The sequence below is a fragment of the Solea solea genome, chromosome 16 (genome assembly GCF_958295425.1).
Source record: "Solea solea chromosome 16, fSolSol10.1, whole genome shotgun sequence".
In the NCBI taxonomy this organism is placed as follows: domain Eukaryota; kingdom Metazoa; phylum Chordata; class Actinopteri; order Pleuronectiformes; family Soleidae; genus Solea; species Solea solea.
The window spans coordinates 25439873-25458720 of record NC_081149.1 but is presented as its reverse complement, the minus strand read 5'-3'; the positions used below and the strand labels follow the sequence as shown (position 1 = coordinate 25458720).

The 18848-nt window shown below is 46.3% G+C and overlaps 2 protein-coding genes across 3 annotated transcripts; both read left to right on the top strand.

Annotated features, from left to right (window-relative positions):
- The first annotated feature begins 843 nt into the window (after positions 1 to 843).
- Positions 844 to 11766, top strand: si:dkeyp-113d7.10 (uncharacterized). Its single transcript, XM_058653262.1, has 5 exons — positions 844 to 1581; positions 4692 to 4994; positions 6134 to 6565; positions 6993 to 7213; positions 7311 to 11766. The coding sequence occupies exons 1-5, from the start codon at positions 1218 to 1220 to the stop codon at positions 7572 to 7574; spliced, it is 1584 nt and encodes a 527-aa protein (XP_058509245.1). The 5' UTR covers positions 844 to 1217; the 3' UTR covers positions 7575 to 11766.
- Positions 11767 to 12862: 1096 nt separating this feature from the next.
- On the top strand, positions 12863 to 17529 carry si:dkeyp-113d7.1 (uncharacterized protein LOC407709 homolog). 2 transcript variants are annotated; one of them, XM_058654053.1, is made up of 3 exons: positions 12863 to 13223; positions 14137 to 14803; positions 16245 to 17529. In XM_058654053.1, the coding sequence occupies exons 2-3, from the start codon at positions 14330 to 14332 to the stop codon at positions 17442 to 17444; spliced, it is 1674 nt and encodes a 557-aa protein (XP_058510036.1). In that variant the 5' UTR covers positions 12863 to 13223; positions 14137 to 14329; the 3' UTR covers positions 17445 to 17529. The 2 variants fall into 2 exon arrangements, with proteins under 2 accessions (XP_058510036.1, XP_058510037.1); XM_058654054.1 differs by lacking the exon at positions 12863 to 13223 and adding an exon at positions 13279 to 13855.
- Positions 17530 to 18848: the final 1319 nt, after the last annotated feature.

Below are 18848 nucleotides of genomic sequence, written 5' to 3'. Positions count from 1 at the left end.
ATAGACATAAAGCACACACACACACACACAGACAGACACACACTCTGTCTGTGTGTGTATGTGTGAGTGAGTCCTCACATGTTAGTGATGACTGAGGCGTTTTTGTGTCTAAAGAAGGAAACAAACCACTTCCTCTCGCTGCACGTGCTGCACTGAACATGTTGATGACGTAACATTCACATGTTGAGTTCACACACACACACACACAGGCGCGGGGGCGGGAGGGGGTGTGGCCTGCTCAGGTACGGCTCGGCTCGATTCGGCCTCCTTCACAACAAAGACAGAGCTAGTCCTCGAGCGTCATGAAACTGGCCACGCCCCCTCATCTCAGACGCTGATGCCGTAAAGCCTGGAGAAAACGTGCATGTTTTTTTAGGGGGAGTGTCCCTCCGCTGCAGCATGCGCTCAATCAGAGACGGTGGGGTGGGGTGGGCAGGGCAGACACAAAGCAGCAGACACCACGCCCCCCCCCTCCCAGACTTTTATTATTAAACTGTTAGCTTGTGTTTAAGCATGGACAAACATTAATGGAGACTTTTATCTTGAAAACTGCGATTTTGCGTTTTAGACTTGTCACGCTCCTGTTCGCAGGATTTTCTGTTACTAAGCAACCACCTGATTCCTGTTTGTACCTTGCTGGTCACGTGACGTGTGTTCGTGAGAAAAACCCTGCAAACCTCCGTGACTCAGCACATTACAGCTACTTTACTACAGTCGTACATCAACATTCAAGATTCTTTATTGTTATTATGCAAGCATAACAAAGTGTCCACATGACATGTGTGATATTTAGTCTAAAATGATTGAAATGATTTAGTGTGATAAAGACGTGCAGCAGTAGGTGGCGCTGCGGAGGCGGTGACTCAAATGTCTCTGGCACTCTCTCATGTTATTTTGTCAAAGCCAAAATGGCTGACTGCAGGGGCGCGAGCGTGCACGGGCCCGGCACGCGCGGCTCAGCACATGTGGGCGGGAAAATGCTCCTGCGCGTCTACTCGGGTCTTTCCGGCAGCCTCCGGGGAGGCTGAACACGCGCCCAGCGCAGAGAAAAGAGTAGCGAAGCCGCCGGAGAAAGTGAGCCAAGCATCGGCGAGGACGGCCGTGCGACCCGGGGACGTGTCTCGCTTGTTTTCCGTCGGGAAGACCGGGCTGTGTGAAGGACTGGCGGCTCCGGTACACAAGAATGAGAGAGGCCCTTGAAAGGAGGGGCCGAAAACATGAACGGGGCCGTGTACATTTCGTTTTTTCAGGGGCAGCTGGAGTCTGTGCTGGAGCAGGTCGTTCAGTTCGCCGTCCAGGAAATCAGCAAAACGGTGGGCTCCAGTCTGAACGCGCTGCTGCTGGAAACCGCCGTGAAAGAGCAGGAAAACCACCGGCTCCGGCTCCAGCTGCAGTCTCGGGAGAACCGGGACAACACCAGCGCCGCAGACGGCGGGGACTCATCGCGGAAGAGGAGTGACGAGGCGGCGGAGAGCGGCAGGACAAAGCCCGAGCAGAGGATTCACGCCCCCGGAGGACAGAGCACTGAGCCCCGCTGCTACACCGACACACGCCGCCTGGAACAGAGGGGACGAGTCGTAGGTAAGAAGCATTCAATGTTTGCACCATTATTTTCACGATGTTGTATATGATCGTAGACACAATAATATTAACCATATACACATGATTTGATTCGATTTATTTATGATCATATTTGTTAATTGTGTAACGTTATTTGCATAATATTTGCATGATAACTTGCACAATATACACAACTATATTCACGATTGTGTACACGGTACAGTTATAAAGAGTCTACCACGTCTACGTCACTTTAAGTCTACGACGTCGACGTCACACGTCCACGTCTTTATCTCCCTGCGGGACACAAACTGAAGCTTGTGAACCACTCACTCTCCCACACCAAAGTCCAGAGAGAGAATCTGGGATTTTAACATCACAGCACACAGAACCCATCTTTGTGTTGCCGTTTTCCTAAAGTTCCCAGGAAACAGGACATCAAAACACTGTAGTACATTTGCCAGCACTGTAGGTGGCGCTCTAATGTTGAATGAACCGAGCCGTTTACGTGTGAATATTTAAATACTTTATGAGCAATGGCGTTTTTGCATTATCTGGGGCTGCTGTGCAGCGGAGGATTATAAGTTTTATAAGTTAATAATAAATTCAACATTGTTCCCAATGACATGTTCACAGTTTTCATGTGATGGACACAATTTCCTCTGTAGACACGTTATGTTGTGTAGTTGTGTGTGAATAGTTGTTTGTGCCTTGTGCTGCGTGTCCATCATTATGTTTTTATTGTTGAAACGAGTAAGACGGGACTAGAGTTGTCACGATACCAAAATGAGTAACCACGAAACTATACCAGACAAAGTATCGCAGTTCCGGGTAGTATCGCGATACTGCGGCCTTTTTTGATTATTATTATTTTTATGAACTGCAATGTAATTTGTACAAGTTATAAATACTTATTAATTACTTATAATGTTGTTTAGTGCATGATAAACATATAACATATAACATAACAAAATACAATAAACAGGAACTGATTCCCTGTGAAAACTATATGTTTATGTGCTTTATACTTTGACATCCTTTAACTCTTCATTCCTCAGCCTGTACACGGAGCATATAGCCTAATATTAGCCAATACTAACCTGGTACTGGACATATAAATGTGGGTGACGACACTGCAGGTGTTTTATGAGGTTAGACGTGTTCCCTCCTTTGGCTCCTATAGCTTGGTGGCAGCGCCTGCACAGTGGACGGCCATCGTCTATTGCTTTACCGTCTGTGTCTCATTTAAAGCCAAAATAGTTCCAAATGCAACTTTTGGAGTTAGTTTTTTTTTTAGCAAAGTTAGCGGTGCCACTGACGCCGCGGCAGACTCGCCGCTCAGGCCCAGTGCTTCTGCCATGGTGAGTGTGTTGTCTTGTGTTTGTGACTCTAAGCTGTGCGCGCGTCTGGGCGAGACACAACTTTAGCTTGTTGTTTGTTTTGAAACTAATTTCTATCGAAGCGGAGCTGTCTTCATGGAGTTCGTTCTTGCCGACAGAAACACATGAACAGCCAATCAGCTAACAGAGGGGAGGACCCAGCGTGCGGAAACAGCCTATCATATCCCTGAATGTCACCAGTAACAGGCAAACAGCCAATCATTCAGCAGCTGTGTAGTTCAGTTGCAGTAGTTACAATGTGGGTTTGTTTACAAGGGAGTAGCATGCAGTGAAAAGCCGGGAGGAGAGTAGAGGCGGCCGCAATATAGCAAAAACTGGCACCGGTAGTATAGTAATCCACGGTAGTACCGTCGTGTAGAATTTCTAGTATAGTAGGAACCGTTACGATTTGGCACCGCGGGTACCGTGGGTATCGTGCAACTCTAGACGGGACGCGTCCTCCTGTCTGGAACAAGACACGACGCTCCCTCGTGTCTGGAACTAGACGGGACGCGTCCTCGTGTGTGGAACTTGACGGGACGCGTCCTCGTGTGTGAAACTAGACACGACGCTCCCTCGTGTCTGGAACTAGACGGGACCGTCCTTGTGTGTGAAACTAGACGGGACGCGTCCTCGTGTGTGGAACTAGACGGGACGCGTCCTCGTGTGTGGAACTAGACGGGACGCGTCCTCGTGTGTGGAACTAGACGGGACGCGTCCTCGTGTGTAGAACTAGACGGGACGCGTCCTCGTGTGTAGAACTAGACGGGACGCGTCCTCGGTGTAGAACTAGACGGGACGCGTCCTCGGTGTAGAACTAGACGGGACGCGTCCTCGTGTGTAGAACTAGACGGGACGCGTCCTTGTGTGTGAAACCTAAAGACCGGACGCGTCCTTGTGTGTGAAACCTAAAGACCGGACGCGTCCTTGTGTGTGAAACCTAAAGACCGGACGCGTCCTCGTGTGTGAAACTAGACGGGACGCGTCCTCGTGTGTGAAACTAGACGGGACGCGTCCTCGGTGTAGAACTAGACGGGACGCGTCCTCGTGTGTGAAACTAGACGGGACGCGTCCTCGTGTGTGAAACTAGACGGGACGCGCCCTCGTGTGTGAAACTAGACGGGACGCGCCCTCGTGTGTAGAACTAGACGGGACGCGTCCTCGTGTGTGAAACTAGACGGGACGCGCCCTCGTGTGTGAAACTAGACGGGACGCGTCCTCGTGTGTGAAACTAGACGGGACGCGCCCTCGTGTGTGAAACTAGACCGGACGCGTCCTTGTGTGTGCATAGTACATTTTACTTGAAGCTCTTACTTACTTCTAGCTCTTATTTGTACCCAAATGTTTAAATGCACTTATTGTAAGTCGCTTTGGATAAAAGCGTCTGCTAAATGACATGTAATGTAATGTAATGCATATATATGTGCTTCTGCCATGGTGAGTGTGTTGTCTGGTGTTTGTGACTAAGCCGTGTGCACGTCTGGGCGAGACAGAAGTTTAGCTTGTTGTTTGTTTTCATCATTCAGCAGCTGTGTAGTTCGGTTGCAGTAGTTGCCATGTTGGTTTCTTTACAAGGGAGTAGCCTGCAGTGCGATGCCGGGAGGCTAAGTCGTGGAAACTGGCACCGGTAGTATAGTAATCCATGGTAGTACCGTTGTGTAGAATTTCTAGTATAGTAGGAACCGTTACGATTTGGCACCGCGGTGTACCGTGTGTACCGTGCAACTGTAGTTTCTCCTCTCTTGTGTGCAGGTCAGCTGAAGTCGGTCATGGAGCAGGTCCTGAACTTTGCTGTGCGTGAGCTGACCAAGATCGTGGAGGCGTCGTTTGACGACCTGCTGCTGGAGATCACCAAGATGGAGTGTGAGCAGAAGATGCTGGAGGAGAGACTGCGCAGGAGTTCTGATGCAGGGGGAGGAGAGAAGGGGAGAGGGGGAGGAGCCGGGGGGAGGAGAAGAGGGTCAGAGAACGACTCTGTATCTCCCAGTGGCTCAGAGGACGCTCGAGAGGAGCACGCCGAGGTCACCATGTCCAAAAAGACAACAGAGACGCAGGGTGAGTGAATAAAACGACTAACTAAAGCCTGAGCCATGTTTCTGGGTTTAATCCTGGAATATTAATGTTTCTGGCTTTAATCCTGGCTTTAATATCAACATTTCTAGCTTTAATCCTGGCTTTAAATATCAATGTTTCTGGCTTTAATCCTGGCTTTAAATATGAATGTTTCTGCCTTTAATCCTGGCTTTTAAATATCAACATTTCTGGCTTTAATCCTGGCTTTAAATATAAATGTTTCTGGCTTTAATCCTGGCTTTAAATATTAACGTTTCTGGCTTTAATATCAACATTTCTAGCTTAAATCCTGGCTTTAAATATCAATGTTTCTGGGTTTAATCCTGGCTTTAAATATGAATGTTTCTGCCTTTAATCCTGGCTTTTAAATATAAACATTTCTGTCTTTAATCCTGGCTTTAAATATCAATGTTTCTGCCTTTAATCCTGGCTTTAAATATCAATGTTTCTGGCTTTAATCCTGGCTTTAAATATCAAGGTTTCTGGCTTGAATCCTGGCTTTTAATATAAATGTTTCTGGCTTTAATCCTGGCTTTAAATATTAACGTTTCTGGCTTTAATCCTGGCTTTAAATATCAACATTTCTGGCTTTAATCCTGGCTTTAAATATCACATTTCTGGGTTTAATCCTGGCTTTAAATATCAATGTTTCTGGCTTTAATCCTGGCTTTTAAAATAAACGTTTCTGGCTTTAATCCTGGCTTTTAAAATAAACGTTTCTGGCTTTAATCCTGGCTTTAAATATCAATGTTTCTGGCTTTAATCCTGGCTTTTAAAATAAATGATTCTGGGTTTAATCCTGGCTTTAAATATCAATGTTTCTGGCTTTAATCCTGGCTTTAAATATCAATGTTTCTGGCTTTAATCCTGGCTTTAAATATCAATGTTTCTGGCTTTAATCCTGGCTTTAAATATCAACGTTTCTGGGTTTAATCCTGACATTAAAGCTCCGCCTCTTGTCCATGTTTACACATGTGTAGTGATGATTTCTGTCAAATTTAAGTCCAATTTTATAACTTTTTCTCTTCATCCCACCCTTCCACCCTTTCCTCTTTTCCACACTTTCTTTTCTATTTCCTCATGTCACTGATGCTCTTCTCCTTCTCCACTTCTGGACCCAGAGCGCCCCCCGGTGCTCTCAGTCTCTCAGGACTGGTTTCCAATCCTGGACAAGGTCTTTGGTCAGAAATGGTGCAGTGACGTCCTGCAGATCAAAGAGCTGGGTGGGGAAGGAGGTGGAGGTGGGAGGCATGAGCAAGGGGCGGAGCATCTACCAGCTCCCTCAGTGACCCTGGAGCCCTCCCCCTCCTCCCCCCAGCAGGATCCTCGCTGGACACCTCTGGAGGACATGGAGGTCTTTTCTCCTGATGCCGATGTGGAACCCGCAGACAGTCGGAAGAGCAGTGCTACCAATGCTACCGCTACCAACGCCAGTGCTACAAATGCTACTGCTACCACCGCCAATACTACCGCTACCAACGCTGATGCTAATGCTACCAACGCTGCCAGATCCTCACCTGGCCCCTCGCCTGGCCCCCCTCTCAGCCCTGCAGGTGAGGGAGTGAAATACACCCAGTTTAATCCTGACTTCAATATCAATGATCCAGGGTTTAATCCTGACTTTAAATATCAAAGTTCCTTAGTTTAATCCTGACTTTAAATATCAAAGTTCCTTAGTTTAATCCTGACTTCAATATGAATGATCCAGGGTTTAATCCTGACTTTAAATATCAAAGTTCCTTAGTTTAATCCTGACTTTAAATATCAAAGTTCCCTAGTTTAATCCTGACTTCAATATCAATGATCCAGGTTTTAATCCTGATTTTAAATATCAATGATCCTGGGTTTAATCCTGATTTAACATAATGGAAGTTTTTGTCATGACTCAGCTGGTTTCAGAGAACATGACCACGCCCTGTTTGCTGTCAGTCATTATCCGATGATGACGATCTCCTTCATGTCCTCTACTTCCCCCCGCAGGCTCGTCCGGGCATCGCTCTTCAGCGTCGATGCTTCATCGTCTTCTGACACTGCCGTCTCAGCTGCTGGAGGACGCCGGTGAGGACGCCACTGCCCGGGACGTCCTCGCTGCTCTGGAGAACGAGGACACCAACAACTGCCGGGACGGAACTGAGCTGCCGGGCTCAACCAAGGAGGGGGAGGAGGAAGAGGAGGAGGAAGAGGAGGATAAAGGGAGGAAGGTGAGGACAAACAGGAAGTCATCCTGTGTTTTAATCAACGAGTGAAATGTAAATGATTAGATTTTGTATTGATTGATCAGTTCTCGTCTCCCTGCAGAAGAAGAGGCGGAGGGTGTGGTCAGAGTGTGACGAGTGTGGGCGGAGATTCAGTCGCATGTCTCTCCTGAAGGCTCACCGCCAAACCCACGTCGCTGAAACCGTCACCGACACCTCGTCCCCGTCGTCTCCTCCCGGCGTTGCCGCCACAGCTGGCGCCGCCGCCAACACGCCGCTATGCTGCTCGGACTGCGGAAAGAGGTTCTCTTCAGTGACCCGCCTCCACAGCCATGTCCACACCCAGCACCCCGCCCACCAGTCCTGAACCCGTCCAGTTCCACCAGGAAGAACTGGGCGCAGATACAGGGTCATCAGAGGACATGCACCTTAGAACAAGGACTGAACCAGAACCAGATCAAAATCACATCACAACCAGAACTAAAACCAGACTTCAACCAGATCTCAGTCAGGACCAGAACATGATCTCAACCAGCATTAAAACCAGGATCAAATCATAACCATGTCAAAAGCAGCACCTCAGAACTAGCTCACAACCAGAACCAATTAAATACCTGACCAGGACTAGAACAAGAACCACATTGCTCTGCTATCGTTGTCTGAAAGACGCAACCTGGACCAGGACCAGATCACAACCTAATCCTAATCTCAGTCTCGTTGGAACGACCTCGTCCTTTCTCTCCAATGTGACTCTGGTCACAAGGAGTGATGATGTGGCCACGCCCACTGTGGAGCATCAAAGCAACACTTACAGCGACACCTTCTGGTTCAACCGGAACCACGCACACAAAAGGCCGAGCGATGGGTCCAACCCTGGAGCGGATCACCGGAGCGGACATGTGTTCCTACAGGTCGAGGAGCGAGGTCACATGTTTGAGGACAGGACACCAAGCTGCTGCTGGTGACCTTGCTGGTGAAGTCAGACAGACTCCGCCTACCTCGTTTCCTGTTTCCTAGTTGTAACAATGTTTTGTTTTTAATGTTGAACGTGAAAGAGCGAGGACGGCCAGTGACCTTTGACCTCTTTCACGTCTCTTTATTTCTCCTCACTTCTGTGTTGTTGTTTTTTTTGAGTTTGAAATTTTTCGACAAAGTCGTACAGGAAACCGTCGTCATCATCGCTGAATGTGAATCTCACATTTTACTTTTCAGAAAACTGATGATGACATGAAAAGAAGGGAATGTGTCGTCCACACAAGATGGCGGACGTCGCTAAACTGGACTCTTGCCGCTAAAGTGCTGAAAAAAGGCGTGTTCTAAGGCTACGAATCGCTGACCATTCTGAACTCGTACAAACGTACTTGTGGGTCGTTTCTTCTGTTTCTGTGAGTAAACACAGAATCTTTAATCCGGTTTGTGTGGAAGTCCATTTCTGCCAAAACAAACAGAAAACGCCAATAATGCGATATTCGCTCAAAGTGTGCTTACTGACGCGAGCGTGGACAACGACATGCAACGTTACGTCACTCGGATTATTCACTCATGAAAACCTAAACCAGGGGTCAGTAAGGGGCGGACCACGGTCCGGACCCAGACTCTGTCCTCTCTGATTGGCCAGTAAGTTAGCCAATCCCAGGCAGAGTAGGACGGGCGTTCATTGAACAGCGGTGAACATGTGAGTCAGAACCAGACAGTGTGAGGTTGACATCAAAAACTGGGCTTTTAATCCGGAAGGATTAAAGTTATCTGACCGTTATCTCACAGTTATCTGACCGTTATCTCACAGTTATCGACCGTTATCTCACAGTTATCTGACCGTTATCTCACCGTTATCTCACAGTTATCGACCGTTATCTCACAGTTATCTGACCGTTATCTGACCGTTATCTCACAGTTATCGACCGTTATCTCACAGTTATCTGACCGTTATCTCACAGTTATCTGACCGTTATCTGACCGTTATCTCACAGTTATCTGACCGTTATCTGACCGTTATCTGACCGTTATCTCACAGTTATCAACCGTTATCTCACAGTTATCTGACTGTTATCTCACAGTTATCTGACCGTTATCTCACAGTTATCTGACCGTTATCTCACAGTTATCTGACCGTTATCTGACAGTTATCTGACAGTTATCTGACCGTTATCTCACAGTTATCTGACCGTTATCTCACAGTTATCTGACCGTTATCTGACAATTATCTGACAGTTATCTGACCGTTATCTCACAGTTATCTGACCGTTATCTCACAGTTATCTGACCGTTATCTGACAGTTATCTGACAGTTATCTGACCGTTATCTCACAGTTATCTGACCGTTATCTGACAGTTATCTGACAGTTATCTGACCGTTATCTCACAGTTATCTGACCGTTATCTCACAGTTATCTGACCGTTATCTGACAATTATCTGACAGTTATCTGACCGTTATCTCACAGTTATCTGACCGTTATCTCACAGTTATCTGACCGTTATCTGACAGTTATCTGACAGTTATCTGACCGTTATCTCACAGTTATCTGACCGTTATCAGACCACGTCTTTGAAAACTTGCTTGGTTGCACTTTTAATTTCACATACCTCATTTTGGACGGACACAAACCTTGTTACCTCAGTGTTGTTTGACCACGGTCAGAGTTTGATTTCACTGTTCTTGTTATTATTTCACATGAAAACATTGAGGCTCAAGTGTTTTTAACAAAGAGAAAAAAATCTCACTTTTGCTTCTATTTTTATTTTGTGAGTTCTTTTTTGTTGCATCTTGGCAGACGTGGGCTTCCGTAGTGAGCCAAAAAAAACACAGGAAAAGGGAGATTTAATTTTTATAAAAGACAAAAAAGATCAGTGTTTAAAAAAGAATCAGATCTTCAGTGGTGCAGTTTTTAACGTGGACCAATCACAGCTGTGTTCGTTACAAACACACAAATGCATCTGGGTGAAAAAATGCAAAAAGACTTAGATTTAGGGATTTCATTTGTTGTTTTTTAAGATACAGATCGTTAGAAACATTGAATCATGAAAATGCTAAAAGCAAACGTGAATCACGCCTGGAGTCTTCTCAAATCTTCACACACACGTCAAAAACTAAATTATCTTTGGTTCTTTGCTGACACCAATCAATCAGAGATGAAAGTCAGAATTCTAAGAAATACAACAAGACAAACAAGAACATTTTAAATCATGAAGTCCTGGAATGACTGGAAAGCTGCAGCTCCCTTTGTGGCACCGTGGTGCGTTGCAGTTGTAGTCAGACGTTCTGAGATGGCTGCCACTGATTTCACTTTAGTTTCACAGAACTGAAGAAAACAGAGAGAGTTTTAGATTTTCCATTAGTTTTTGTTTTTATTTAGTTTTGACTTTTTGTTTTTAAAATGAGGTTTGCTAGTTTTTATTTTTTGTAAAAGTTTATTTTTTATTTGTTTTAGTGTAATATTTGCCAGGTGTAAGATTCAAAAAGGTGACAATTAGTCAAGGAAAAAATAAATACACTTCAAATTAACCCAAAAATCTAATCACAGTTGTAGTTTAGTAAACCCATGATTGACTTTCTGTTATCGTTGTTTTTAAACTGTTTTAGTTTTGGTTCACAGCAGTGACTGGGGTCAACTCAGAGGTCACGTCTCAGTTCTGACCTCTGACGTAAGTGTAGTGCAGCGTCTTCAATATTAACAATTGTCATAGTTCGTAAATGTCCACATGATGAGGATTTGGACCACGTGTGGGAAAACAAGAAAATAAAAGAATTCTGAGATTTAAGTTACAATTCAGACATTTCTTTTAATATTATTTTTTTCTTCTTTTTTTTTATACATCTCCCAAAAAAGTTGCTTAAAAATGATGCAGGAAAAGTACAAAAAAACCACAACAGAAATTCAGTGTTTGTGAATTTTTATTTTATTTTTTAATCTTTTTTCAAACAGATGCATTTGTCTTTCTTTTTTTTCGTGACGCGTTGCGTCGTTGTCAGACATCACACGTTGACTTCCTGTGATGTGGGTGTAGTTAGTGGGTGGTGTGTGATCATTTCAAAGTTAAAGATTACAGAATCTCGCAGGAAGTCCAGATGGTAAAGACGTTAACGCTGGAGTTCCTCAAGGAACAACATCAGGACAACAGGGATTTTACTTTTGTGTTTTATTTGTTTCAAATCACAGGGAAATGTGATGGTTTTTTTTTTAATTCTATGATTATTTTATATGAAATCAGTTTTTAGTCCCTGTTTAATCTCAATGAACTGACTTGCCTGTGTTTTTGGATTTGATGCAATACTTTTGATAAAATCAGCCCTCTTTTGTAACCCAGCACTCTAAAACAAACCTGGTTAAAAAAAACCTTCAAAATAAAAGTGCTGTTGTGGAGCAAGGAGGGACCCGGGAAAAAAAAATGGAAAAGCTCTTTTCCTGCGCCAATGTGAAAATGATTTTTTTTTTACATGATGTGTTTGACGCTGATAATGAAGCTGCAGCGTCTGAATGTTTGTTTTTATCACCTGTTTTAGTCGATTTGACCAGGTACTTTATGTTCAAACAAAAACCATTAAATGTTCCCAACTTCACTCTCTAGACTGACTTCCTGTCTGCAGCGTTGATTTCCTGTCGGCAGCGTTGACTTCCTGTCTACAGATGAAACACTTAAGTCAGTGGTTCTCTATTATTTTCTGATATGCACCCCCCCCCCCCCCCCCCGGAATTGAAATACTATTGAGAACCTGATCATTTTTATTTATTTATCTGTATAAACCACTGTATGAGTTGCCCTGCCCTGCCTCTCACGCTCCCCGACACCTCACCACGCCTCCCCAGGGGGGCCCGCCCCACTACGTGTCCTTGTCCGTGTTTGAAAACATTCTTCCTGTTAAAGTTACTTTTTTAACAATTTAGATTGAACAGATTTTTTAAATGTAAAGTTATCTTTTTTTGCAGTTATTTAACAAATGTTTTAATTTCAAAGTTTACAGATTTTACCGTTTATATTTAACACTTATGTGTATATATAATGTGTGTGTGTGTGTATATATACACATATGTGTATATAATAGTGTATATATATCGCTTCACGATGATTCTGTTATGGTGTGTTTCCACCGGCTCTACTCGCCACGCCACGGTTTGAGTAGCGTTTCCACTAGCATAGTACCTGGTACCAGGTACTGTTTTTAGTACCTGCTCTGGGGAGGTTCCAAAAGCGTGCTAAGTGGGTACTATGTGATGATTGGTCAGACTGCCAGCCACTGACTGACTCACAAATCAAGCCCAACAGCACCGAACTGTAGATCACTACTTAACAACCGGTCAACAACCCTGAAAACGTGGGTTAATTTCCAACAACTACCAGGGAATTCTCTATATTTGACAGGAGTCTGTTAAAGTGGAGTGGTGTGTTTAGGGGCAGTGCTGGCGATCGCGAGCGGCATCACAGACCGCTGCCACTGTAGTCTGTGGAGTAGGAGGCTGTACTCCGCAGTGCCGAACTGTTAAAACTACTTAGCAATCCTAAAAATCAATCAACAACTACAGAAGTCTGGTGTAAAGTCACTTGTCACTCGTGGGTGTGTGTGTGTGTGTGTGTCAGCGCAGTTTCACTCAGCCGTGCAGTGATGACTCCGCCCACGTTAGGTAGGTACTTTTTGTAGCGGAGAAGCAACCTTGTCGTGCCGTTACAATGTAGGAAGCGCGAGCCCGCCATGCGCGCGACCCTGGAGGCTGTGCCTACCTACTCCTGTTACCGTAGTTACCTGCGTATCCGCGTGAACGAGCCCGAGAGAGCGGCGGGCAGACAGGAAGAGAGGAGGAAAGGAAAGGAGGAGGAGAAATACAGGAGGGAGGGAAGGAAGGAAGGTAAGAAGGAGGGAGCAGAATTAGTGAGTGATAGAGGGGAGGAGAGGAGAGGAGAGGAGGAGAGGCGGCGGGCTGTTCTGCCGAGGAGGACGTGGCGGGTCCGGCGGAGTAACAGAGTGACGGACAGCGGACCGAACCGAGGCGGACAGGCGTCCATGACCCGGACCAGCGTCAGGTAAGTAACGACTGCTCTCCCGCTGTTTTCGCCGGCCGCTCGGCTCCGGTGCTTCGCTCGGCTGCTTTTCCTGCCTGTGTAACGGGCTCTCTGACACATGAAGCCTGGCGCCCGCGTCTGTCTCCGTCGGCCCCCGCCGCTCGTGTGCTTTTCACCGTCGGTGTGTTTAGTGTCGCGGCTGTCAGCACCGCGGCTCCCCGCCCTCTGCCGCTCTCCTCCCCCGCCTCACTCTCACTTTCTCCCGTTGCTAACGCCAGCTAGCCGCCGCTAGCTAGCTTAGCGGGCTCCGACGACGTGAGTGTGATAAACAAGATGGCCACTGTGTTAGCCGCGTTAGCTGTGCATGTCCGCTTGCCGTGTCTCTGTAGACCGAGCAGCCGCCACACACGCGTCTCTCCCCGCATTCACTTCTCACTCCGGGCGGTGAAAGACGGAGTCGCTGCAGACAAAGCGGAGACTTTAGCCCGCAGAGAAAAACCCCATCACCGCCGCATCCAGAGCCACTGTGAGCACAAGCTGCGTGGCCAGAGAGGAGGGGGGCGGGGGTCAGGTGAGATACCTGCTCCTCCACACCCTGACCTATGACCCCGCAGTATGACCCCTGACCCCGCACTCTTCAGCCTCTTGTTCAGGTGCACCTCCTGTAGGGACTTGCAAACTTTTCTCTCTGTGTGTATGTGTGGAGGCCGTTCATCAGTACTACGGTACTACACCGTGTAGTAGTAATTGTACTAGTGCAGTAAGAGCAGTTGTAGTAATAGAAGTAGATGTAAAAGCAGTATTAATAGTAGCAGTAGTAATAGTAGCAGTATTATCAGTGTAGCAGCAGAATCCATCCTTCTTTTAACGTGTTTATATTTGGCAAGAACTCGTGTCTGTAAACATGGCTGACCTCTGACCTCTGTCTCTACAGGCAGGGCCCCATCTCATGTGGGTGGTGACGTGTGGTTGGAATCCAGAGGAGACGCTCAGGGCCACGCCCCCTACTCGCAGCCCCACCTCCTCTCAGGACAGGTGTATCTCTTCTGCGGGGAGTGGAGGAAGGAAGGCCTCAGCGATAGGTGTTGGACAGAGAGAGGTGAGGAGGATAAGCTCCGCCCCTCACCATGACAGACTTGGAGACGGAGTGTTTGAGCCTCGGCCTGCCCCCTGATTGTTGCTCCCCTCCCCCTTCCCTGGACTCCTCCCTTCAAGGGGACCATGGCCCAGGTCCGGCCGCCTCTGCCCCGGCGCCCACCATGGCCCTTCTCGCCTCTGACTGCCCCACGCCCACACTCAGCTCGCTGGCGGCGGAGATCGCGGAGCCGCTGGTGATGCTGCCGTGCGTGAAGAGCGAGCCGGAGGATGGAGACCTGGAGCCCATCAGGACAGTGGACCTGTCGGAGATCCAGCCGCTGTCCACCGCCGAGCTGGGCCAGGACCAGATCAAGATGGAGATCAGTGGCCTGGACTACATTAAGTCTGAACATCACTGTCACCACGGCAACCACCACCTGGGCCCGTTTCACCATAGCGACATCGCAGAACTGGAGTACAAGTCGCACTATGAGCCTAGCTCCGTGTTCGACTACATCTCCCAGGTAACAGAATTTTAGGTCATGTGATGAATGTGTCACATCTGTGGCCATGCCTCCACGTGTTTCCTCATTATCCTACGTCTTCAGACATACTTATTATTATCATTGTAATAATAATAATAATCATCAATGACTAAGCTAATAATTTCTTCTCTCATCATCAGTTAATCAGTCAGTGTTTTTGTGATTATTCAAAGCAGTTTGTGATTTTTCAGCTTTTTCAATTCAAACGGAATCATTTTGGTTTTGGACAAAAAGGAGACATTTGAGGACTAATGTCACACTGGGGCGTGGCTACAAACACAACATCACAATGGGGGCGTGGCTAGATCCTCCACCATCGTGACACTTCTATTAAACATTAATTTCAAGAAATAAAGCAGGTGTTCTGAAATGAAGGTGTATTTTTAGAGCATGTGCTACAGATTTTTTATTACCATGTATTTACAGTGTATTTACTGCATATTTACAGTGTATTTTTGCATATTTACAGTGTCTTTACCGCATATTTACAGCGTATTTACAGCATATTTGCAGTGTATTTGTGTATTTACCGCATATTTATAGTTTATTTACCGCATATTTACAGTGTATTTACCGCATATTTACTGTGAATTTAGAGTTTATTTACCACATATTTACATTGTGTTTACCGCATATTTACAGTGTATTTACTGCATATTTATGGCGTATTTACAGTGCATTTAATGTATTTACCGCATATTTACAGCGTATTTACAGTGCATTTAGTGTATTTACCGCATATTTACATTGTATTTACTGCATATTTACGGCGTATTTACAGTGCATTTTGTGTATTTACAGTTTATTTACCGCATATTTACATTGTATTTACAGTGTATTTACTGCATATTTATGGCGTATTTACAGTGCATTTAGTGTATTTACAGTGTATTTACCGCATATCTACATTGTATTTACCGCATATTTATGGCGTATTTACAGTGCATTTTGTGTATTTACCGCATATTTACATTGTATTTTCAGTGTATTTACTGCATATTTACAGTGTATTTACAGTGCATTTAGTGTATTTACAGTGTATTTACCGCATATCTACATTGTATTTACCGCATATTTACATTGTATTACTGCATATTTATAGTGTATTTACCGCATATTTTATGTATTTACCGCATATTTACGGCGTATTTACAGTGCTTTTAGTGTATTTACAGTGCATTTAGTGTATTTACCGCATATTTACAGCGTATTTACCGCATATTTACAGCATATTTACCGCATATTTACATTGTATTTACAGTGTATTTACTGCATATTTATGGCGTATTTACAGTGCATTTAATGTATTTACAGTGTATTTACGGCATATTTACATTCTATTTACTGCATATTTACAGTGTATTTACTGCATATTTACAGCGTGGCTGATTGTTGTTGTTGTTGTTGTTTGTGGCGGCAGGTGACCGACACTCTGGACTACATCAAGTCCGACCACCATGTGGACTTTCAGTGTTACTACACCACAGAGCTGACCTCCCTGAAGTCAGAGTATCCCGAGTCCACTCACCTGCACCACAACGGCCTGGAGTCCATCCACATGGCCGAGCTCCGGACCGAGCTCAACAAGCTCCGCCCTGATGCCCCGCTCATGGACAGCATGAGCAAACTGGACCCTGAGTTTGGAGGCGGGGCTCTGTACGAGCTGCAGCCGGCCGGGAAGGCGGAGGTGATGGGAGGAGGAGAGAGTCAAGTCATCACTACAAAAACCCAGAGTCCGACTGTCAGGAAACCTCGCAACATGCAGGGGGATAAGCCCTTCTCCTGCACGCAGTGTGGGAAGAACTTCAGCACGCTGGGAAACTTAAAAACACACCAGCGTATCCACACCGGGGAGCGGCCATACACCTGCTCACAGTGCGGCAAGAGCTTCGGCCAGGCGGGGAACCTCAAGAGACACCAGCTGATCCACACAGGCCAGAAGCCGTACGTGTGCGCGCACTGTCCCAAAGGCTTCACCAAGGCCGACGACCTGCGCTCACACCAGCGGCTGCACACCGGCGAGCGCCCGTTCATCTGCGTCACCTGCGGGAAGAGCTTCGGCCAGTCCAAAGAGCTGAAGGCTCATCAGCTGAGCCACACGGGCGAGCGGCCGTTCTGCTGCCAGCACTGCGGCAAGAGCTTCACCAAGGAGACCAGCTACCGCAACCACGTGCAGATCCACACGGGCGAGAAACCCTTCACCTGCTCGCAGTGTGGAAAGACTTTCAGTAACTCTGGCGTCCTCAAAACCCATGAGAAAATCCACTCTGGTGAGCGGCCGTTTGGCTGCACACAGTGCGGGAAGAGCTTCGGCCGCCTTGGCCACCTGAAGGCACACCAGCAGATCCACACGGGCGAGCGGCCGTACGCCTGCCCACAGTGCGGTAAGACTTTCAGCCAGTCGGGTCACCTCAAAGCACACGAGCAGATCCACAGACGAGAGCGAGCGGACACGGGCAGCGGCAGTGGTGGCGGCAGCAGCGACGACGGCGGCAACAGTGACGGCGGCGGCAACAGCGACGGCGGCGGCAACAGCGACGGCGGCGGCAGCAGCGACGGTGACGGCGGCAACAGCAGCAGTGACGGCAGCAGCAGCACAGTGGGCAGCGACAGCAGCTAAGACCACGCCCACTCTTCCCTTTAACCTCAGACAAAAAAAACAAAGTATTATTCCTTTTTTTTATAAATACGATTTATAAACTTTTCTTTAAGAACTTTTCTTACATTTTTAATACCTTTTGTGCTCTTTTACATCGTATATGTGGTGGCTGATGTGTGTGTGTGTGGGAGGGGCCTGTAGATAAATCTAACCTGGTCAGTGTGAACTCTCTCTCTCTCTCTCTCTCTCTCTCTCTCTCTCTCTCTCTCTCTCTCTCTCCCTCTCCCTCTCTCCCCCCCCCCCCCCCCCCCCCCCCTCCACATCCCTCTGTTTTTGTCTTAATCGCTCAATTGTTGTGGCTAAAGTGAATCACAGTAATATGTTATTTGTCCAGCAGAGGGTGCTCTGATATTATTATTATAATAATAATAATAATAATAATGATGATAATAATAAACAGCACTTGTGAAAACAAAGTGCTTCACAAACCTTTGACTAAACATTGCACCTAATAAAAACAAGTTCTTGTTTCTAATTTCCAAAATCTTGTGGAAGAGAAACTGAAGCAAATAAAAGTCAAACCTGTTCACACTGTGAGTGCACAGACCTCCAGTAGATGGCAGCATCTGACAGTTTCTGTCCAATAATAACCCTCTCATGAGGATGAACGGTCACATGATCTTTGTTTTCAGCTGCATCAGTGTGGACGTAGTAATCTTGAAACAGGAAAACGTAGTAGTGTGGACGTGGCCTGTCTGTCTGTCTGTCTCTTTCTCTCTCTGTCTGTCTCTTTCTCTCTCTCGTGCTGATGTCATCAATACTCTGGATCAATACAAGCACAATTGACAATTTTTTCTTTTTTTTTCTTTTTACTGTTCCTCGTTCACACCTGTTCTCTCCAGGTCAGGTGTAAACAACACTGTGATTAGAGCTGCAGCGACTGATTCATGTGCTCATCACAGTGAAATACCTGATCTTTTTTGAATCACAGCACCCACTAGTGGCATTAGCTGGTGACAGCACATCAACTATGCAGAATATGACTTTATTTCCGTCACATGTGCAAATATTTAATATTATTTTTCGACTGTAAATTGCTCACCTGCAGTACCTGCGTGGCCCACCAGGAGGCCATGCATCACAGCCTTAAGTTAACTGCACCACTGTAACAGCACTTCCTACACGCACTTGATGTCATTTTCCATCACTTCATAGCTCCTCCTCCTGTGTGGGCGGAGTCATCTCAGTAAAGCAGTTATGGCTTTTAGATCACTTGAGCTGGGACGATAGGTGGTTAAGTGGCTTTAATATCAGCTCTTTATTGTTGCAGCTCTAATCACAGTGTGTTAGCAGCAGCTAGCCGCCGTTAGCCTCCACTCTAAAACACAGGCTCTAATTCTACTGTGTTTTTACCGTTGCACCAAC